Genomic DNA, 24,386 nt, shown 5'->3' with positions numbered 1-24,386 from the left:
CTCTAATACTTATAACATTTTTTAAAACTAATTTGCATAAGCATTTCTCATCTTACTTGCATTTTAAACTATATGCTTCTTAAATAATGACTGTACCTCATTCGTTGTTTTTATTCACTGCCATGCCAACCGTACTGCAGGCTAAATGGAGCCTTAGCACTAATTAGAAAAAGGTGTTCCCCTGGTTAGATTGTTAGAAAGAAACTTGTTTTGAACAAGAGAAAATTCTCCTGTTGAATGCAGAGTAAAAAGTTCTCTTTCCATCAGTTCGGGCCCCACGGAGCGCGAAGATGGAGCTCAGACACTCTTCCAGCCCCAACTTGCTCCTTTAGGACCTAACACCAAGTGGGTGTAACACAGTAAATATTTGCTAATGGAATCAATTAGTTAGCGGCAAGAACGTATACTGTATGTAAATTAGCTGAATCCAGAAATGTGTGCAGGCCTAAAAATTTAAGGAGAAAAAGAAACAAAATATAAATTGGCTCTTGGCACTGAGGACCATAAGTCAGAGAAAGGAGTAGGTTTTATAAGATACATGTTATAACGAAAACATTTTAAAATCGTAATTCTTGTATAAAGTTTCTTTACAAATTGTTTTCTTAATAGTGAAAGCAAGTGGCGTGATGGAAATATATGTACTCTAAGTGTAGTATTTGTGTTTAATTTTTTAAGGAAGACAGAACACAGCTAACTTAATAAAAGATACTGAAAAATGAACATATAAGGATGGGCAAAATAAATTATTAGAAACCATGATCACTGTGTGCCAGAAAGAAACATAGACTTAGATTTGTAAAGTATTACATTTAAATTTTTTTCTTAAAGTAAGTTTCTTCATTCTCAAAGTGGTGGTGGTAGAGATATGTTACTCATCAATTTGATGGAGAACTTATAAAATTAAGGAACTGTGAAGGATTAATATATAGGTAGACTTAAGAGTTTAAATAAATTTAGGAATTTTCAGTTAGTAAATGAATATTCCTGATACCTTTGATGATCTAAGCCTTCATAAATTTGTCACTATTTATAGAAGACAGTCATGTTCTCTTCAAAATGGCCTTTAATGGTATATTTAGAGACAAAATATTGGTCTGGAGCCCAGGTTTCTTGGTGCCACCACCTGTGCAGTGTATGTCCGCACAGACTTAGGGTTGCTCTGATATAATATCTGAACAGGCAGTTCAATAAGGGTAGGTAGGACAGGACATACATTGATCCCAACAATTCCAGGTCCTCTTCTCTCTTGACCTCATCTTATGTCAGTATCCCCACCTTCACCTCATTCAATTAACACCGGTTTCATAAGTTCCCTCTAACAACCAGCTTGTTTTGGCCTCAGGATATTTGCACTTGCTCCCCTCTTGGTGCCCTTCCTTAGCATGACTGGCTTCATCATTCAGGACTCAGCTCAGTTGTCTCCTCTTCAGAGAGGCATTCCTTGACCATGGTAATGTTGCCCTTCCCCCAAACTTTCCAGTCTCCATAATCATTTTATTCTACCTTTTCTTCAGATCACATATCACCATCTGAAATAGGCCTTTATTTACTTGTTTATTGCCTTTCCCCATGATGATCTGAATGAAAGCTCCATGAAAACAGGGACATTCTCTCCTTCTCTGCTGTACTTTTGACTCCAAGAACTGCCACGTAGTGGGTATAAAAAAAATATCTTTTAAATGAATGATCAAAATCCTAGTGGTAGTGGCATATGAAAAAGGATCAAGCCTCAAACTAAGAAATCTTTTTTTTTCCTTAAAGAATATTTTGTTTTGTTTTGTTTTGTTTTTAAGAAATCTTTAGGGGCGCCTGGGTGGCTCCAGTCCTTAAGCATCTGCCTTTGGCTCAGGTCATGATCCCAGGGTCCTGGAATCAAGCCCCACATTGGGCTCCCTGCTCAGTGGGAGCCTGCTTCTCCCTCTCCCCCTACCCCTGCTTGTGTACCTGCAATCACTCTCTCTCTCTGTCAAATGAATAAATAAAATCTTTTTTTTTTTTAATAAAGAAATCTAATCAAGCAGAACTTTAGGCATGAACAAGAAGTTGGCAGGGGAATTGGGGAGCTTACAGGACTTCCTGGGACTCCTTAAACTATTTAACTAAGCGACGATCTGCTCTGTCGACACTGAGGCCTTGAGACCTCTTCCTTCCCTGAGACCCAAGACCTGGACCATAAACACAGCTCTGTGACTAATGGCTCTCGTCAAGGCAGATATTTTTGGCTAAAAATACTTCATTAATTAGGTCGTTATTCCTCCCTAACTCTGGATATCAACTTTGTGGAGTAGACAAACACACATATCCCCTCCAATATATTCAGATACTATACTAATAAATTATGGTATATTAATTGAATGCATTTATAAATCAACTTCAGTAATACTAAAAATACTAAATTTTAAATTTGTGTCATTTCCAGAAATGAAAGAATTAGTATAGGAAACTCAGTTTTTACATGCTCCTCAGAGAGAGATTTTATTTGAATTGTTAACTTAATTAAGGTTTCTTGATGTTAGAGTTGGTCACTGGAATTTCAGTTATAAAAGAAGACCCTGTCATTATGTAGCCATATTTGCATTTTTCATGCTGATATTTGCCAGTAAATTAATGAAAAGAAACTATGGCATATCATGTGTTTATCTTTATCCTTGTGGTGATCGATGTTAAATAAACATTTGTTGAATACATGATTACTACTTTCCAAGCCTAAAATTGGAGATGGTCACTTGAGTAAGTGAAATAAAACTTATTAAATCATAAATTAGGGTATTAATAATTTTTAGTTCCACATTTTAGGAAAGCCATAGTATTTAATATAGAGAAAAATTTTAATTAAGAGAAATTAAGACAGGAGCAGAGTTTGTTACCCCTCTTTCCCACACCCAAGAACATGCCAGAATTCAAGAAAAGACACTGTAATTCAGGCATCTGCCCAATGACTGACAACTGGTGCAATCAAGTATGAGTTTTCACTGTGATCGGTACATGGTTAGCCATTGTCACCTGCCTCCAGAAACACAACAATGGGAAGGAAAAGGAATGAAACCCTTCAAGGAGCCATACTGTTTGAGAGCTTGGCCAGTCTCACTCGGTGCCTTTTTCCCATTCTACCATTATTACTACTGTCTCCTTCCTTTTGAGCCCTGCAGACCCTCTCTAGCACCACTTCCTAGCCCCAGATGTTATAAATACTTCCACCCCTGGAATTCTCTTTGCCTACTTCCTGTCCAGAAGTATCTGTTCTGTTTCTGAGCTGCACACTCTACTGTAACAGCTGCTGGGCTGAGCTGTAGTTAAGACCACAAGGTTCTGAAATCACCCCAGTCTCTAACACTTTGGCTAAGTCCTTCCTAACCACCTTCCTGGTTCTCAATATGATGAAGTATTTGTTTCGACAAGACTGTATTTTTTATTTACAATGTTACTGTTGTGCCCATATTCTCATACACACAGACTTTGCCTTTGTCCTATGTTTGCTATTTCTTACTTTAACCCAAACCACTTAGCTCTATTCATTCAAACTATGAATTAACACTTTTGGCCCCTTGGCCTATAATCTTCATTTAATTTAATCACATACTGCCATAACCCCTGATAGGCTATTTAAGTCTTTGAGGAGTATCTACAAATATTTCACTTGCCGTTCATTATCTTTCTCCCAATGATTGACAATACTAAATTTCCCTTTTAAAAAAATCTTTCAAGATACAATTTCAACATTTATAATTATGTCCTAAAATAGATCACTTGCATGGGCAATTTCACATGTATTACTGTGAGAGTACAAAATGTATAAAAATTTTTCATTGTTTTTCTGAAGTCAAAAATTAGAAAAGATGAAAATGATATTCAGATATGTAGAAATGGCTGTATCTCTTTCTAGAACTGAGCATCCTATATCAATATCCAGTATAATTGTATGGTAATCTCTTAGGGATTAGCTTGCTATATACCTTTAGCCCTCGGAATGAACTATGTGGATTGAGTAACTTGAACTATCTAAAAGAAAAAGGTATGTTAGTCCTTGATTGCTCTTTTCATTTGTTTAAAATTTTTTTTCTTATTGCCATGTATGCTGGGGGGAAATTGAAAAAAACATTTTTAAAACTATAATTACCAATCAGAGAAAATTAAAGCTATTTTTAGTGCACTGTGCACAGTATATCCTTCTAGATCTTTTGCTGTGTACATTTATACTTTTTCCCCATAAGAACAGAAACATTCTAAACATATACATTTATTTTTTCATATTCTATTTATATGCCCCTTGTGCAGGGAAATGGTAGATCATTTCACAAATCCAGGTTTCACCAACTACCTAGTTGAGCAAGAATAGATGATAGATAGCTATGGATAGATAGATAGATGGATTAAAGAATGGATAACCTCCAGGGTTTGAATTTATCTGTGTCCCCTCTCAGTAAGGTAAATCCATATTTGGTATGAGAGCCAGCCAAAATTGGGCTGCAAATATCTGCTTCTGCACCCCCCCATGTCAAGGACATTTTTATGTCAATAAATACTTATTTATAATATCATTTTCAAAGGTATAGTCTACTTTATTGATGAACATAACTGATTTAAACACCCTGAACTATTGGACATTTATGAGGTTTTCTCTTGTGTGTATGAGTGTATTGTTATTATAATCAATTCTGCAGTAAATGCTATTGCTAAATTTGTACACGTTGCTAAATTTTCCTTTAGGATATACCTAAAAGTAGAATAGAGAGGTTAAAAGCTCCTTTGGGCTTTTTTAAACGCTTTTGATACATATTGCTGGATCACCCTTCAGAAGTCCATCACTGAGACCCCCCCACCCAGCTGCCCTGGAAATTTACCAGACTCTTAGAAACACTCTCTTTTGTAATTGACAGTGTAATGGATCTGTGTTTTCTTAATCACCTTGAGCATTCCAAATGATTACCCATGTTTACAGATTTTTTTTAACTGCAAAGTATTTCATGAATCCAGAGTCATAAAGCTTTAAAAATTTTGGTTAATAGCTTGTTTGCTTACAGCATTGTTTGCTTATAGTTTTAAGTGATGACGAGCAGGAAAAGTCAAGGAAACCTGTAACAATACTCTAGCCTCAGTCTCCCTCTTGTCAAAACACAGCACTGGAGAGTAGCTATTCAAAACTCATCCCTAGTGATCTCGAAGGTTCTAGAAGATGAAGAGTAGATCCATCTTACAAAACTTTTTTTTTTTTAATTTATTTGACAGACAGACACCACAAGTAGGTAGAGAGGCAGAGAGAGAGGGGGAAGCGGCTCCCCACTGAGCAGAGAACCTGATGGGGGGCTCTATCCCAGGACCCTGGGATCATGACCCGGGCCAAAGGCAGAGGCTTAACCCACTGAGCCACCCAGGTGCCCCAAAATTTTAATGTAGATAATGCATTATCCAAGTTGTTAGGCTGAAGAGAATATACTTCTGTAAAACCAAAATGTCATTAAATTTATCTATAAACTGATTTATCAGTTATAGTTAGTATTTTATTGTATCCTGCTTAATTTTGGGTGAGTTCTTTATGGCTTTAATAGCCAACCATGAAAATTAAAATGCAAAAATCATAAGGTACATTAAGTAATATTTTGTGAGTATGTCTTTCACTTCTTTGGGTGGGAGTAACTTAAGAGGCTGTTTTCTTTCTTTTTTTTTTTTTTTTAAGATTTTATTTATTTATTTTATAGAGATCACAAGTAGGCAGAGAAGCAGGCAGAGAGAGAGAAGAAGGGAAGCAGGCTCCCTGCTAAGAGCCCAATGCAGGGCTCGATCCCAGCACCTTGGGATCATGACCTGAGCTGAAGGCAGAGGCTTTAACCCACTGAGCCACCCAGGTACCCCAAGAGGCTGTTTTTGAAAAGTATGTATTTGAGGGAAAGATGCCTCCATGACAGGAGTACTGGGTTTCTCTGACGTGTTCTATGGAGCACGTTATTCTTTTGAAAACCTTAGTTTCGACTAAACTTTAACTTTTCTAGGCTTTTCTGATGACAACATACAGTGAAAATTGTATGTTGCATTTCTGTGTTTATTTGCCCAGAATCGATGGGATAAGAAATATCACAGGGCAGCAAAGCATATCATAGTTAGAGGGGACCTTGCAGAAACTCCAGTTTAAGATGTTTAATGGCTGCTGAATGGAAATGGCAGCAGTGGTGGTGATGGTGGGGGAGACTAATTCTTGGAGCTCTTACGTGGCTGGCATTCTGTTTAGTGCTTTACTTAACATCTTCTCATTTACTGAGAAAATTAAGTATCAGAAAAGGCTAACTGTCCCGAATGAGTTAGCCAAAGATCAAACCCAGTTTCCCGACTCTCTGTGATGTCTGCTGTCCATTGTGTTAACAGTGGCTATCCTAAAGAGATTATAGACATTTTAATTTCAAAAGTTTATAAATTTATAACTATAAATATCATTTCTACTGGTGCTGTTAGGTATTTATATGGTGCATGTTGAAGGGCTTTAGCCTTATTCTATCTGTTGCCCATATTACTTAATAAAAAGTATTATGATTTCAATTTATTAAATTTTTACTTTAGAGATACTATCCCTATTCTTTAAAAGAAGAAGGGAAAAATAGGGTATTCTTATGTTACAAATGAGGAATCTGAGGCTCAGAGTAGAGCAATTAACTCTTTCAAGGAAGTCTGTTAAGTAACAGCAAAACTGGGAGTCCAGCCCGTATCTTTTCGCCTACCAAACTCTTTCTCTTTTATTCTATTGTTGTTTATTAAAGAATAGCAAAATCAAACAAGCTTGAAAATGATTAATTTGGGGTATTATAGAAACATATACACTGTTTTCTCTTTTGGCCAATTTATGCCTCATTTCTTCTTAAACCAATGTGAGGAGTAAAATAGTACAGTTTATTGTTATTTTTTAAAGATTTTCTTTTTTATTTATTTGACAGAGGAAGAGAGTATGTGAAAGCACAAGTTGGGGGAGCAGGAGAGGGAGGGCGGAGAAGCTGGCTTCCCATTGCCCAGTGCAGGGCTTGATTCCAGGACCCTGAGATAGTGACCTGAGTCAAAGGTTTAACTGACTGAGCCACCCAGGTGCCCCTAGTTTACTATATTTTTAAAACAGTGTTACACTAGGACTTTCTCCTCTGAAATACTTGAAGAAAATAAACATAAAATTAACATGTGGTCCTGGCCTTTTAGGAGATTTTACTCTAAAATGAAGTAAAAACAAATTTTTTTTTTTTTTAGGGAGACCAAGAAATTAAATTAGAAATAAGAGCTTATCTCAATAGGTCAGTTTTCTAATTCCCATTCTTTAAATGACATCTAAATATATTTCTAGGGCTCCTGTGTGGCTCAGTCGGTTAAGTGTCTGCAGATGCTTCGGTCTTGATCTCAGGGTCCTGAGATTGAGCCTCACATTAGGGCTCCCTGCTGAGCGGGAAGTCTGCTTCTGCCTCTGCCTCACCTCCTCCCTGCCCAGGCCCTCTCTCTCTCTCTCTCTCTCTCTCTCAAATAAATACATAAAATCTTTATGAAAAAAATATATTTCTAATGTTTCTTGATTTTTTTCTTTTCTTTTGCTGCTATAATTATGTTATTCACTCATACTATCAAAACCAAATTAAAGCAGAAGTTATTACTCTAATCCTGAGTCAGAATGATATGCGATTAAGTCTTCCCATTCCTGCAACACAGACCACTTCCTTCACGTTCTCTCAGGCTTTGGGGGCCAGCTGGATAGCCTGCTTCGAGATTCTTCAACCTTTGTACTATTTCCCGCCACACTCCAATGATCACAGAAAAATCAAGGGTCCTGTCTTTAGTTACTCCCATTGGCAGTGTTAGTCTACTGACTACCGCCAATGGAGTAATCAGTAATCAGTGCTAACACTGCCGATGGGAGTAATCAGCTAATCAGTAATCGTCACCAGTAATCAGTAATCGTTAATCAGCTCACATGCTTCATTGAGACATTGCTTTCTGACCATATTGGCTAGAGATCTGATAATGAGGTTTCCTTCTTTCAAATGAATGCAAGAGGGAAGTCTTCCTTTTCTTTATTTTTGGAGAATAGAAAGCAATAAATATGAAATTCTGTTAGGTGAAATAACTTATTTTTAATTCAAAAGTAATGAAAACATCAATCTCTGTTAGAAAATTTAACCATTATTATATAACTCATAAAGCTTATGAGACAGAGAAGAACTTATGTTGAAGGCCCACTCTTAGCAGTGGACGCTGTTATTTTTTCGAAGAATTTTACCACTTGTGTAATTTCTTTTTTTTTTTTTCTTCCAATTTATTTATTTTCAGAAAAACAGTATTCATTATTTTTTCACCACACCCAGGGCTCCATGCAAGCCGTGCCCTCTATAATACCCACCACCTGGTACCCCAACCTCCCACCCCCCCGCCACTTCAAACCCCTCAGACTGTTTTTCAGAGTCCACAGTCTCTCATGGTTCACCTCCCCTTCCAATTTACCCAAATTCCCTACTCCTCTCTAAGGCCCCTTGTCCTCCATGCTATTTGTTATGCTCCACAAATAAGTGAAACCATAAGATAATTGACTCTCTCTGCTTGACTTATTTCACTCAGCATAATCTCTTCCAGTCCCGTCCATGTTGCTACAAAAGTAGGGTATTCATCCTTTCTGATGGAGGCATAATACTCCATAGTGTATATGGACCACATCTTCCTTATCCATTCATCCGTTGAAGGGCATCTTGGTTCTTTCCATAGTTTGGCGACCGTGGCCATTGCTGCTATAAACATTGGGGTACAGATGGCCCTTCTTTTCACGACATCTGTATCTTTGGGGTAAATACCCAGGAGTGCAATTGCAGGGTCATAGGGAAGCTCTATTTTTAATTTCTTGAGGAATCTCCACACTGTAATTTCTTTTTGAAGGCAATAGGAAAGCAGACTGGGGAAGAATGCTTTTGGAAACGTCTTCCTTTGCTGTACAGCTTTCTCTGCAGCATACTTGCCCTTGCTGGACAGTATATTATCTTAAATAAGCCCTCTGATTTTTTGTGAACATTTATTTTTCCCTCTGTGGCCACGCAAACCGGTGCCTTCTGTGACAGCGGAAATGAAATCATGATTATTAGTTTCCATAGTTGCGTGAGCTTGACCCTGAATCGTAAAGGCCATTCAGGACCGTGGTACTTGCAAATGGTTAAACCCTAAAAATAGATCCCATAAATGATATCATTTAGTTAGACTCCAGACGTTTCATCTAAAATACATTTTCTGTCTTCTCCTTTTCACTCTTGCCGTCCCTTTTAACGATCCATCGGCCTACAGTGTCTTTACATCCAAAATGCAAAGCAGACAAATGGGCATCTCCAGCAAGAACATGACCAAAAGCACCAGCATCAGTGGAGACATGTGCTCGCTGGAGAAGACGGACGGCAGCCAGTCCGACACGGCGGTGGGGGCGCTGGGCACCGGCGGCAAAAAGCGGCGCTCTAGCATTGGGGCCAAAATGGTAGCTATTGTTGGCCTCTCCCGGAAAAGTCGCAGCGCTTCTCAGCTCAGCCAAACGGGTAGGCATTTTTATGTTACTTTTGACTTCGTATGTGAGTTGTCATTAAAGTACATATTCTTTTCTCCTGCTCGTTATCTTGCAGTCATTAGTGGAAGATGGCACGTTCCAGAGAGATAGGGGGCCTTTGAAACCTGTTAACCTTTCTGAAAATAAAGCAATAACTTTGTTTTTCAGTGACGAATGAGCCTTCTTTGAAGCAAACCCTGGCCCCTGTTCTTGAGAGGCACAAAATGTCTTTCCTCCTCAGGGAGGAGTTGAGCTGTGGGAGCTGGATTGCCAGTGGCTGGCCCTTTGCAAAGATGATCTGCTCTGTGAAATACTTGCTTTTCTTAGGTTCCTCAAGAGGGAACCAGCCAAATCAATTTTCATTCTCAGCAAGTTACCGTGATGAAGATGACACCTCATCTTTTGTGGGAATCATATAGATCTTTTATTGCTGATGACCTAAGTTTTTTTTTCAGGTTGTAAGGAGCATTTACCAGTAGTATCAATTTTCTTACTGCATTACTTATTTCCCTGTGAAAACTTCAAGGCAGCAATATTCTCCAGCAGCAGGGATGGAGGAATTTTCTGCTGATAGTGAAGATATTCAGAGCTTTGCTACTTTAAAATTCAGTTTCTAAATAACATCTGCAAAAATAAATTAGATACAGCGCTCCTACTCCTGCTCAGAAAAGCCACAGCTAGCAATTAAGAAATTTGTGAGTCAAAGCAATGGCTTTTCAAATGGTTGTTGATAATTAAACATTAAATCCCTGGTATCTTGGAAATAATAACATATCTTCTACTTAACAAACAAACAAAAGCATGTAATATGGTGTTTCTCTTACAGCAAATAAATTATAGGCAAATGGGTAAAATCTCATTTGTGTTTGAATTACTAGGGTTCATATACACAGAAATCAGGACAAAAATCTGCAATCCAAAAGAATTTAAGGATACATTAAATTTCTGGACCCGGCTACTCTTGATTTTATATAATTATAATAGCAATTCTGGAATCTGAGCCTTATATAATAATATCATATTGAAATAATTATTTGATGGTTTTCCTTATATCGTGGTTGTAAGTCACTATGTTCAATGTGGCTATTGACAGGAATTTTTCATTTGGTGTTTTAAAATGTTATTTTTCATTTTAATGTACAAATAAAAATTTAATTTATGGACATAGAGAATATATTTCAATGATTTTTTAAATTGCTAATGTTTATACATAATTAGCTACAGTACATGATAGATGATGGCCTTTTGAAATTGAGGTCTTTTTTATATATCTCTAGCAGTTAGAACTTCATTGCATTTTTTTTCCCTTAAAACTTACAAATACCTATAACCTGGAAACTGTTCTAAAAATAAAGCCTAGAAATGAAAAAAAATACAGAACCTAACCTAAAACAGATATTCATAACTTTATATAAGTTAGAGAATACATGATGTTAAACTAAATAATTGTTTTCACTGGTTCAGGGTTTTTGGATAAACACTGAGCACCTACTATGTGCCGAACACATGGAGAAAGATGGTATTTATCATCGTAAAAATAAATACCACTGTAACCAGAATGGGTTTTCAGACAAGACTGTTTACTTGCCTTCTAAAGAGTAGAATACTCAGCAAAATGGGATCTTTCTAAAAGATAGTGAAATTATTCCATATGATATCATCACAATCATATGTAAACAATAACTGTCAAAAGAGAAACCATTTATTTGAAGGTATGTTGTCCAGTACATATGCTGGTAAGTCATAGCTGTCTTCTGCCATGCTATTTGGTGGGCTGCTTTGCCTGTTAATTGGAAACTCACCTTTAATGTCACCATTTCTAAAGATTAGATGTGACTTGCTAGACATTATTACTTAGCAGACAACACATGGAAATAACAAGGACACTTGGATTCCATTGCTAACTTTGAGTTATATGAGATAATCTACTATAACTCTTTAAAAACCTACCTGACATACCTGAGTCATAGAATGTTCATCTGACAAATCTAACAAGGATTTTTTAAAGATAATATTTTAAAATGTGTAAGAATTTGCTTTGAAAAGTTAAAATCATTTTGTAGGTTTAAGCTTTCAATAGTCAATTCAGCCTCACAGGGGAATCAAGAACTCTAGTTTAGACATGTTGACTTTGAGATGCCTGTCTAGACATGTAAGCGAGTTGTTACATGGTTAGTTGGAATCCAGTTAGTATGAGTCCAGTTAGTATGAGTCCCAGAGCCTAGTAGGTCAAGACTAAGGATGTCATGTGGGAGTGATCACAGGTAGTTTTTAAAGCCACAGCACAAGATACGATTACTTAAGGTAACTTTAGTCAAGAAGAAAACCAAAGGGTGAGCTCAGGGATACTCCAACATTGGAAAATCAGAAGACAATTCATCAAAGAAGGCTCAAGGAAGAGCAGCCATTAAAAAGAGAGAGAGAGAATGAGAAGAGAAGGAAAGAATATGGGATCTTGGTCACCAGGTGAAGGAAATATTTTAAGAAAGATTATCAGTGTGTCAGGTGCTTCTGACAAGTAAGATGGAAGGCCAAGTAAGATGGAAGACGGAGAACTGACCATGGACTTGGCAAGATGGGGAGTTTGGTAAACCTTGACAAACCTTGCAGTGGTGGACAAGACCTTATTGGTGCAGGAGGGAAATGGGAGGTAAGGTAGAGTCTGTGAGAAGAATATCAAGAATAAAAATAAGAGTATCTAATACTTATTGAACACTTTTGTGTGCAGGCACTATTCTAAGCCCTTCACATGTAAATCATTTAAACCTCACAATAATGTGCTTGAAGCAGGAAATAATTACTACTATCCTCATTTTACAGATGAGAAAACCAAAGTGAGCAGTGGGGAATTAACTGTCCCAAGTTTACTCAAGTAGTGAGGGTACACGTTGTGATTTGGATCCAGGCGCTATGGATTTGGAGACTTCACTCTTACTGTAGTGTGGTCTAGACCAGCACTGTCCAGTAGAATTCTTGGCAATGTGGGCAATTTTCTGTACCTGTGCTACCCAATATGGTATGGTAGCAATAGCCTAACATAGCTACTGAGCATTTGAAATGTGCTACTATGATGGAGGAACTGATTTTCCTTTTTTTTTTTTTGCAAATTTTGATTTAATTAACATCAGTGTAAATAGGTGCATGTGACTAGTGACTATGGAGTTGGACAGTATAGATGGAAACAGCTCTTTCCAGGATTTTGATTAAAAAGGAAATATAGAAATAGGACTGTAGCAGGGTGTTTGGGTGGCTCAGTTGGTTAAACATCTGCTTTCAGCTCAGGTCATGGTCTCGGGGTCAGGGGGTTGAGTCCTGCATTGAACTCCCTGCTCTCAGGGAGCCTGCTTTCTCCCTCTCCCTCTGCTTCTCCCCCTGACTTGTGCTCTCCTGCTCTGTCTAATAAACAAATAAAAATCTTGGGAAAAAAAAAAAGAAATAGGACTGTAGCTTGGGGGAAATGAAGTAAAAAAAGAGTTTTGCTCTTCTGCTGACAGACGGGATCCTTGTGGTAATGACTGAGCAGGTTGAAGATGTTGGGTTCAGAGCTTAAAGTGGAGATCAGTTGTTATGACCTGTGGTCACTCAGGAGCCTATGCTCTCTTCTTTTCATCTTGTGATTTCTAAGCTGACACAGGACTTTATATTTACTCTAATGATAACACTTAGTAACTACCATCATTTATTTATTTCTCTGTTTTCTGGCTAGCCTGTTTTTTCATATTTTATGTGTCTTTCTCCATGTCTGGTATAGTTTCAGATGTAGTGCTCTTCAATGAAAAGCTCATGTACTTTTTGGGATGCATGATTAAGTTCCCTGGGGAAAAGAAAAGAAACTGATAGAACTTATTTTTATTTTTTAACCTAAAAGATGTAGAAGAAATTAAGCATTGTTAATATTTAGGACATATTTACCCCCTTGTGTTCTTGGTTGGTCTGGTTGTCAGATGGTCAATGCTGTGTGCTTTTCTGGAGCCATTAGTTTAATGAACCACCAGAAAGTGGCCAAGTTGCTTGCAAAGATCACTGCAGTAAAACTGTGGATTGAGTGTAATTCTAATATTGCAATGGGGACAAACAAGGTAGACCTGAAACTTCTTTTTCTATTTTAACTTTTCATCAGCCACTGACGAAGTAGTTAGAGTACAAATCATTATTAATGCAAATCATTATTCCTAATGATAAAGTAAGACTTTATATTCTCAGTAAGAATGTCTGAAGTGATGTACATTATAATTTTCCAAACTATTGGTATGCCCACCAAACTCGCTTCTCCTTTCTCCTGAGCACTTCCTAGCCCGTACTCCCCAGCCTCTGTTTTCCAGCATCAGTTTTGTGATGGAGTTGTAGACAACGGAATAAAAGCACATAAATAAATTTTAAAGAAATCTCAAATCAACACTACAGGATATAGCATGTTAAGGATTCTCACAAAGAATGTGCATTGAACCCTACGTGCAGGTCTGTTTCTCACTTTTGAAATAATGTTTTAGCAGTTACAATACTATCAGCCACAATTAATTAAAAGTATTGATAGTCATGCCACTATTTGTACTAAGTTCAAGTGGTTTAAATATAATAGATAAGGTAGACAGAATATTTTGCGTAAGTGAAAACTATTATAAACATATTATAGATTTTTAAAATTATGTTATGTTAGTCACCACATATTATGAATTGTAGTAAACCATTTCTATAGCAAACTGGGATGAGCAAGTAGCTAAGAACGATAGCTTTACTGGTAATGGAAATTAATTTAACATTTCTTAGATTTGGATTGAATTTTATACTGTTTGTTCTAAAAAGGAGACTCTTATTTTTATTTCTATAATTGTGATAAAATGTACAAAACATAAAATTTACTATCTCAACCATTTTCTTTTTTTTTTTTTAAGATTTTATTTATTTATTTGAGAGAGAAAGAGAGAGAGAACATGAAAGCGGGGAGGGTCAGAGGGAGAAGAAGACTCCCCATCAAGCAGGGAGCCTGTTGTGGGACTTGATCCCGGGACTCCAGGATCATGACCTGAGTCGAAGGCAGTTGCTTAACGAACTAAGCCACCCAGGCACCCCTTCCTCAACCATTTTCAATTGGGCAGTGCAGTGACAGTAACTACCTTCACATCCATCTATCTCCAGAAAGCTTTTCATCTTGCATAGGGCAGATTCTGTACCCATCAAACCCTCCCCATTTGCCCTTTCCTCCAGCTTCTGACTGTTCTCTCTTCTGTCTCTGAATTTGACTAATCTGGGTACCTGATATAAGTGGAATCATACAGTATTTGTCCTTTTGTGACTTAGTTATTTCGCTTACCATAATGTCCTTAAGATTCACTCATGCTATAAGCATGTGTTGGAATTTCTTTCCTTTTTAAGGCTGAATAATATTTCATGGTATAGATGTACCACATTTTGCTTATCTATTCATCTGTCAATGGACATTTGGGTGGTTTCCACCTTTTAGCAATTGTCAATAATGCTGCTGTGAAGAACATGGGTGTAAAATACCTCTTCAAGATCTTGCTTTTGAATCTTTGGGGCATATACCCACAGTGGAACTGCTGGGTCATATGGTAATTCTATTTTTAATTGTTTGAGGAATTGCCATGCTGGTTTCCATAGCAGCTGTCCCATTTGACATTCCCACCAGCAGTACACAAGAATCCACTTTCTCTACATCCTTGGCAACACTTGTAATTTTTTTATAATAGCCATCCTAAGGGTGAGGTGGCATTTCATTGTAGTTTAAATTTGCATTTCCCTAATGATTAGTGATGTTGAGCATCTTTTCATGTGTTTATTGACCATTTGTATATCTTCTTTGGAGAAATGTCTATTCAAGTCTTTTGAAATCCATTTCCTAACTGGGCTATTTTGTGTTGTTGTTGTTGCTGAGTTGAAAAATGCTTTTTATAATAGAAACATATCAGCCTCTTTTTCAGGTTTTTAAGGGTTACCTCTATATGTATTGTTATTATTACATATTTGTATTTTTCTGAATCCCATTAGGCCTATAAATTCCTTGAGGGGAGGAACTGTAGCTCATTCATTTTCATATCTGTGGTACTTAGAGTTATAGTTGATGTCTGCTAAGTACTCAGGATTTGTTACAATGAATGAATATACAACTCATCTTTGTTATAGACAAGGTAACTTAAAAATGCATTCCTCAGGGGTGCCTCAGTGGCTCAGTGGGTTAAGCCTCTGCCTTTGGCTCAGGTCATGATCTCAGGGTGCTGGGATCAAGCCCTGCATTGGGCTCTCTGCTCAGCAGGGAGCCTGCTTCCCCCCCACCACCTGCTCTGCTTTCTTGCAATCTCTCTCTCTCTCTCTCTGTGTCAAATAAATAAATAAAATCTTTAAAAAAAAATGTGTTCGTCAGTATGTTAAACTGGCACAGTGAGGTTGTAAATAAATGATCACATAAATATATGTCAGATATTTCTTAACATCTCATATTCTAGAGTTTTGTTTTTATTATTTATAGAAAGAAGAAATAGAACACTTGAAAGCGATTGTTAAGGAGCTATCCATTTACATCTACAAAAGCAAGTAATCTTGCAATATCCTTTCATAAAACTAGAGATTACAGTCATAATCAAATTATTAAAAATTTAATAATGAATTCTTATGGTATTTTAATCATCACCCTACATTTATTCATCTCACAAAGTACACATTTTTTTTTTTTATCAACTACACTATTTGCAATGGAAGGCAGTCTGGTAGGCACTATCAAAGGCAAAACTTAACAAAACATAGTCCCTACGATCCCAGATCTTCTACTGAAGGATCTTAATATCTATTAGGAGAGGGCACCTTGGGTGGCTCAGTGGGTTAAGCCTCTGCCTTCAGCTCAGGTCATGATCTCAGGGTCCTGGGATCCAGTCCCACATCGGGCTCTCTGCCCAGCGGGGAGCCTGCTTCCCCCTCTTCTCTCTCTCTGCCTGCCTCTCTGCCAACTTGTGATCTCTCTCTCTCTCTCTTTCTCTGTCAAATAAATAAATAAAATCTTTAAAATACATGTATCTATTAGAAGAAAGGAGTTTTAGGCTGGAGGAAATATAAAACAAGGTGGAACATGATAAAAACAAGCAAAAGAAACAAAAAATATCCTATAAGGAAGTGCAGCAGAGTGGAGAAAACAGATATGAGAGTTTTAGAGTTCTAATCCCACCTCTGCTATAAGCACAAGATATCTAATGTCTATAAGCCTCCCTTTCCTTGGCTATGAAAATAATGGACTCTATCTTCCTATTTCATGAGCACCGTGAAAGAACTTAAGCAGTGCCCAATATATGTAAGTTCTTTATAAATGGCAGCAACTACTGTTAATACCATTACTAACATCCGTTTAGATGTTAATATTATTATATTGCTGTTAGTGTAGCCATGGAAATGACCACTTCCAACCCTGATGCCAAGGGAAGAATTGATATAAGCCTTAAATTATGGATAATGTTTAAACTGTGAGGATGATGATGACCGGAATGGACGTTTCAGACATGGGCGATAGTAGACCCAGAGATACGAAATGTTGTTTACGTAGGAGCAGAGCAAGGTCTTACACATAGTGGGAGGTGAGACTGGCAGTGGAGGTTGGGACCAGATAAGTAAGTTAATGTCAGGCGAGGGAGTCAGAGCCATAGAATTGGCAGTAGGACGCTACTGCAGGATTTGGAAATGGTCATGACAATCAGAGCTAGAAAGGTGTTGTCAGTAAGAAAGTCTAGAGATCAATAGTAGGAGACAAATTCAGTAAGACAGTTTAGAACAGGGAGGATGAGGGGCTGATCAGTGATGTATTGTGTTCTATTGCTGCCATAACAAATTACCACAAATGTAGCAACTTAGTGCAGCTTTACCATTCTGTCAGAAATTTGGGTGATCTTGGCAAGTTTTTCTTCTCCGTGTCTCACAAGACCAAAACCAAAGTGTCATCAAGGCTGGGCATTTATCTAAAGGCTGAAGGGAAGACTCCATTTCCAAGTTCATTCAGGTTTCAATACTTGACCTTCGTAGGACTGAAGTCCCTTCTTTGACACATGACCCCTGTCATCCTCAAGCAAACAGTAGCATGTGAATATTTCTTGTGCTTCTCATCTCTCCAAGTAACGATTTTGCTGCATTTCCTCCCCTCTCCAGCTAGAAAAAGGTCTCTGCTTTTAACAGCTCATATAATTATGTTGGACCAACTCAGATGATCCAGAATAAATATCCCTGTTTTAAGGTCCTTAACTTTACATCTTACATTCGTAAGGTACCTTAACCTAACCTTACATCTGCAAATGTACCTTTTGCCATGTAACATAACATATTTTGAGATACCAGAAAATAGTGTATGGACATCTTTGGGGGGACCATTATGCCTACCACAAATGATAATAGTAGAAGGAGATGGAAAGGATGGGGAGATTCAGGAAATATTGTAGATATGTTTTATAAAAATTATCATGTACTTCCGTCCTATTATATACTTCCTGGGAGTAAAGTAAAATAGATATAAATGTTAATCTTCGCAGTTTACACTGTCAGACCAGAGTACTTATCAGTTATAAGAATATAAACTTTTTAAAATATAAAATTCAGAAAATAATTTACTGTTACTAAAGACATCATTAACAGTAGCATGAATTTGTTCATTTTAATTTTCACAACCTTAGATATTTGCATCATCATTCCCATTTTACATATCAGAAAACTGAGACTCAGAAGTTTCATAATAGACGAATCCACTCCAAAGATGGAACTCTCTATGTGACCTCACTATTGCTTAAAGTACATCTTTATAATTATTTCTTTTCATATCATTAGGGGGAAAAAACTTTCCCTTCAAAAAAAAATTCTCAGGGAACTCCTTTTAATTTACCATAGGTTTTACTTAATTTAATTGGACATAATTTTAAGATATGACTAGCCAAAGGCATTGTACAGTCTAGTAATCAGTAAAGGCTTAGTTAATCTACATAACGAGATCATAAAGAGGTTAATGGTAAGCTGAGAAGTACATACTAAGGAAAAGAAGTGTTTTAGTTTCATTAAAAGTAAATGTTTTAAGGTTTTTGAGCGTGAGAGTAGAAACATACGTACTGCAAAGGTAGATGGGGCTAGTAGATTTTTTTTTTTTTCAAGCGAGTCCCATTCCTTTTACCTACTAGGAAAACTTCCAGAGGCAGTTGCAGGTATTTGTTGGAAATTTAATAAAGCCCTAGGTAAACAGTGTAAAATTCTACTAGGAGTAACGTCAGCTCATTTTCCGAACTTAGAAAAAAAACCGTAGACGTGTTGGCTCATTGTCCCCTTGGGCTTTGAAAGCTATTTTGTATTGCAGACTTTGTGGAATGAAAAAACAGTGAGGCAGAATCCATCTTTCTTCTCCAATGCTGCTCTAGATGGAAAAATCCTTTTTATTAAAAGACTTTTTTTTCAAAATTGACACTCTTACCCACTAGTTAGAACATGTTACCATTATATTTTTATTCAGTGAATATTTATTGAATTTCTACTCCATGGCGTGTAGTAAATGGGATACTCTTTGTAGGATATTTATGTTCCAGTGGTAGAGACAGGCCTTAAAAAAAAACATAAAATAATAATTAGTCAAAATCCCAAAGCTGGCCTTGATGGAAAATTACCAAGTGGTGTGAAAGTATATCACAGTAGATAACTAATCTAGTCTGCTTCATCTTTCTGCCCATTCCAGCTCTTATCAAATATTTCCCACACCGTAGAGTTTCAACAAATGGTGGTCGAATGGCATAAAATGTTGCACGTTATTAGTAGAAAATGTCACACTGCCCTTCTGTCTTTGTGTTCGGTTTGTTCGGCAATCTGCATTTTGTGAGTATGGGCCACAAATCTCCCAAGGGGGTCAGTGTGTGTGTGTTTGTGTTTTCTGTTAAAAACAATTGAAAGCCAAATGGCCTTTGGAAAAGAGATTTAAAAACCATATATATAGGTTCTGAATTTATGTACTATAAATGCCACGGGGGACAGAAACAATAGATTCTAGTATAACTTAGAAGTGCGCTTGATGTGGAAATAGTGGAAAAACAGATCTGGTATGCTCTTAGGCAAAAAAGTTTTGCATTCACAGAAAAATGTAATTTCTGTAGCTTTTAATCCAAAGAGTGGTTTTTGTTTTTCATTTTGCTTTTCTCCGGGTATCTGAGGATTCATTGCTTTTTACTGGAAGCTTCATAATTGCTTAGGAAAATCAGAGTGGGACAAGAGCTGAGAAGTCTGAGATGAGGTGGGGACATATTCTGAGGAGGAGGTTGATGGTAAGGCAGCATGAAATGCAGAGAAAGGTGTAAAGACAAAGAAATAATCGTAGAAAACCACAGAGAACTCCAGGAGGCTGTGCTCATAACAGACATTTCTATAACACCTTCCAACCAAAACCTTCTTTCCAAAGGAAAGATTTTGCATACTGACTTATTCCTCTTTTTAATCCTTTCAATCATATATGGTATTCCTTGGATGTGGCCAGAGGTGGGAAGTCAGTGGCCACCAGCCTCCAACCTCTTCTCACATGCCTTCCAGTCCCATTGATATTTGAAATATCTCAATTGCTTGTCCCCTTTTGTTTTCTTTCTCCTTCTGCCAGCAGTCATTTTATACTGGAATTAGAGATATCTATGTCAAAGGGAAGATGGATGACCAAAGGTTTCTGACTTGCTCTCAGCCAGACTGAGTTTTTCTTCATCTAACCAGTCAGTTGTGAAATTTTCTTAATGGAAATGACAGTTGGGTAGAGTTCTGACTTTGTTGAAATAGATTTCTTTAAAAAAAAAAAAAAAAATACAGACTACTTAAGAATCTGTGTTCATTTGGCTTAGTTGGCAAGTTTTCTCCCCCAGATTAGGACAATAAGAATAGTTTTAGGGACTCCTGGGTGGCTCAGTAGGTTAAGCATTTGACTCTTGCAGCTCAGGTCATAATCTCAGGGTCATGAGATGGAGCCTCTCAGTAGGGTTCCACACTCTGCGAGAAGTCTGCTTGAGATTCTTTTCCTTTCCCTTTACCCCTCCCTCAGCTTTTGCAAGCCCCCCAAATAAATAAATAAATCTTAAAAAAATAGTTTTACACAAATGAAAATATCTGTGTTTTGCAAACAAAATGGTAGATGAAATTAACAATAAGAAACATGGCATACTGTATAACTAAATACATACTACTCTGTGATTGAAAGTCTATTTCTTATTTCTAACCAAAATGGAAGACTGAAATTTTTTGCTTCCTCAAGGAAGTATAATAATTCTGTTTTCCAAATCATACAGCACTATGGACAATTCTAAAGCTATACAGGGTCCTCTTTTGAGTTGTGTTGTAGAATTTAATACTACTTACAGTCAGATCTTTTTTGTTTTATATTTTATAGTGTTGAAGACCAAGTGGTTCACATTCTTTGTATATTCAAATAATCTTTCATATATTTAGATATGAATCCTCTTTTCTGAGTTGTACAATCTCAGCTTCAATAAAATTTCCTTACAGATTTTGCATATTGAATTATTCCTCTTTTTAATCCTTTCAATCATATATAGTATTCCTTGGATGTGTATTTATTTTACATTTATCTTAATGTGTAGAAACTTATACTGGAAAAAATATAAGGATGTCATATAAAGATACCTATTTTTTTCTGACCTTTTAAAACATGGAACATTATGTGTATCAGTAAAATCTTATGTGTCTTTCCTTCATTTTGAATACGAGAACTAGGTAAGGAGAGCCTAGGTGTCTCTGTTAGTTAAATGGCTGACTCTTGATTTCTGATCAGGTCATGATCTCAGGGTCCTGGTGTTGAGTCCTGCTATCAGGGGGGGAGTTGGCTTGAGGATTGTCTCTCTCCCTCTCCTTTTGCCTCTCCCCTGCTTGAGCTCTTGCTCTTTAAAATAAATAAATATTTTTTAAAAAAGAGAGAACTAGGTAAGGCCAGTTAGTTTTAATCTGCCTTATCTTCTTGGTCTTTTGGTTATTCATTCTTTACGTGTTTTTGGTGCGAATTGCTTTTTGTTCTTAAAATAGTACCCATTGAATCTCGGTCTATTTCCAATAAAACATTTTAATATAATACAGTCAGTTAAGATTCCATTGTACTTAAATATTGCTTAAAAATTTAAATAGACTATCAGACTAGCACTGAACAGTTTTTAAAAAATCATAAATTTAAGATACTCACTCAGTATGGTTAACTCTGCTTCCAATAATGAAAATGTGTTGTGCAGGCACTATGGACTATTGAAAAATTATGCAAATCATAGTCTCAAAAGCTGATGATCTATTAGAGCAGATATGTTAGATAACATATCAGAAGTACACAGTGCTGCAAGATTTCTGAAAGTTCCTTCTGGTGGGAATGGAATTTTGGAATGGTTTCCTGGGAGATTTAATCACAATTTGAAGACTTAGTAGTATTTCAGTGAACTCAAAGAGGCATTCATGTCAAGCATAGGAAACTTTAGTACTACAGGATGAGTTCAAGAAAACAAAGTATAATTCAAAGAAAGATCAAAGATCCAATTTGAGTAAAGAATTGGTTTCCAAAACTTGTTTCTAAGCAATTTGGGACCCTTTTCATATTTGGAAGAGTCAGACAATACAATCTGTAAGTATATTTGGGGGGAGTATGGCATGTAGAAGAAACTGAGCTATGTCCTCGTGCCTGTAGTGTAGAGAAGAACAGATAGACTTGAGATATAAAGCTAGAGAGTTAGCCTGAGGACAAATCATGGCATCTCAAAAGTTATGTCTAGGAAATTGGATTTTATCCTAAGATTATTGACAGTGGTACCAAAAGGAGAAAGATTAGAGGCAGGAAGAACCTGCTAGAGCTTTGTGGTGATCTTTCAAAAGGGAGAAGTAGTGGTCTGGACCACCAGGTAGTAATGGAGAGGGAGAAATGAGGGTGTATCTGGTTGGACTAGATGGTTGGTAGGAGGGGAAGGGGAGAGACGAATCAAAGTGAATTTCTGAAAGCCTGGCTTGAGCAACTAAGTGGATAAATGTTTTGTTATTTACAGAGATAGGGAGGGGAGCAATGAGAAGCACAGGGTTACTTTGATGAACACAAATATGTATTAGTACTTCCTATGTGCTAGGTACTATGACAAGTGGTTTATATGCGTTATCTTTAGTGCATTATCTACTAATCATCTTCAGTGCATTGCCTAATTTAATTCTTATTAAATACTAGCTTTTAAGATGTGAAGAAGACCAGATCATCAGGGCTTCAGGGGACATAATTGGTAGAAGTTGGAGGTACCAACCAGGGAAGCAAAGGGGAAAAAACTCTAGTATAGGGGCTGGAAAACCATAGACCACAAACCAAATGCAGCAGGCTACTTTTTTTTTTTTTTTGATAAATATATTTTTTACTTGATAAAATTTAATTGGAACACACCCAAATTCATTTGTTTATGTTTTGTCTGTGGTTACTTTCATGCTATAGTGGCTCAGCTGAGAGGTTGCCAGAGAAAACCTTATGACCCACAGAGCCTAATATATTCACCATCTGGCCCTTTACATACAAACTTTGCCAAGCCCTACTCAAGCTTGATTCAGGTGGGGATCCAAACACGATTTTACCCTCCAAGATAAGAAAAATATTTTTGTTTGGACATAAAGGAGGGAAGTGATTGAATATATGAGAGAGGAAATGAATAAGTGTAAAAATAGGAACCCAAATGTTTTATAGGATAATTTCTAGATATCAAAAGATTAAATGTCACTTAGTCCAGCCCGCCTTTTACCTCATGCTTTATTTTCAGTTCTTTCTAAACTCCAAAAGGAGCTCTCAACTCTAGCTAAACTGATCCCATCAAGATTAGCTAGTTAGGAAGTTTTGCTCCACTGTTGTGAGAGACTGGGGTTTTCTATCAAAATAGCCTTGAAATTTTATCAGTGTCCATCCGTTGGCTACCAAGCACGTTGATTGTGCTCTGTATAAAATGACAGCTGTCCTGTTGACCACCTCTGCTTTGGGTTCCCTGAGCAATGCTTGCTGTCACTTTTGGTTTTCTTGTTTTATTTTTGATTAATATGACATAACCATTTAAGTTTGTAAAACAAGTGTAACAAACTTAATATTTGTACATTAAAAGAAAAATTGTTTGCAGTCAATGTTCATGATCATTTGTCCACTTTATCTACAATGCTGTTGGAAGATCCGTTCCTTACCGTGTAGCCAGGGTTTTGGGTTGTCTTTGAGATTTCAGCAGTCTTTGAGAAAAATGGCATGGTCCCACTGGTTAGGCCATGCTTCTTCGAGATATGTACATTTTGGACAGTGCTGTTCTTTGTGGATAATTTTAAGTTAATGTTGAATGCTTCTGTTTATTTTAATGAATAGCAGGTTATATTAGTAAAGTAATATTTGAGTTTTTTTATTGTGGTTTAGTCACAAGAGTTTCTATAATGTTATGAAACAAAAGAAAAAAATACAAACTATTGCTTTCTTAAGATCTTTACTACTGTAGCTTTTCTGATTTTTTAAACTGAATCCAATTCTAGGACTTGGAGTCTCATGGTCTAGAGACATCGGGTATCAAAAGAATATGTTGTACACCTGAAACTAATATAACACTATTCCTTTTTTCTGAACTTTTTAGCTATGGCTAAAAGATTCCTTTTTTAAAAAAGTTTTTAATTTTAATTGCAGTATAGTTACCATCCAGTGTTATATTAGTTTTAGGTGTGCAACATGTTCTAAGCCCAGGCTCTTGGATAGTCGATAATAGGTTTCCTTGAAATCCTTTTGTGGGGAGGAAGGGTAAGTGGCAAGTTAAGAGTTTCTGGGCTTAGAAAGTCACACATGGCTAAAAAGATATATATTTTCTTGATATCTTTT

At 36.8% G+C, this 24,386-nt stretch overlaps 1 protein-coding gene across 49 annotated transcripts in view; it reads left to right on the top strand.

Annotated features, from left to right (window-relative positions):
* Positions 1-24,386, top strand: part of RIMS2 (regulating synaptic membrane exocytosis 2) — a 592,339-nt gene that overhangs the window by 501,968 nt on the left and 65,985 nt on the right. For 28 of the 49 annotated variants that reach the window (XM_044245129.1, XM_044245126.1, XM_044245115.1 and 25 more), the window contains one exon: positions 9,286-9,527. The exons of the other annotated variants lie outside the window; for them this stretch is intronic. In XM_044245129.1, the coding sequence (XP_044101064.1) occupies positions 9,286-9,527 (242 nt within the window). The remainder of the gene's footprint in view (positions 1-9,285; positions 9,528-24,386) is intronic. 49 annotated transcript variants of the gene reach the window in all.

This window comes from Neovison vison, chromosome 4 (genome assembly GCF_020171115.1).
Source record: "Neovison vison isolate M4711 chromosome 4, ASM_NN_V1, whole genome shotgun sequence".
In the NCBI taxonomy this organism is placed as follows: Eukaryota; Metazoa; Chordata; class Mammalia; order Carnivora; family Mustelidae; genus Neogale; species Neogale vison.
The sequence above is the reverse complement of the archived record's forward strand: the minus strand, read 5'-3'. Positions and strand labels throughout refer to the sequence as shown.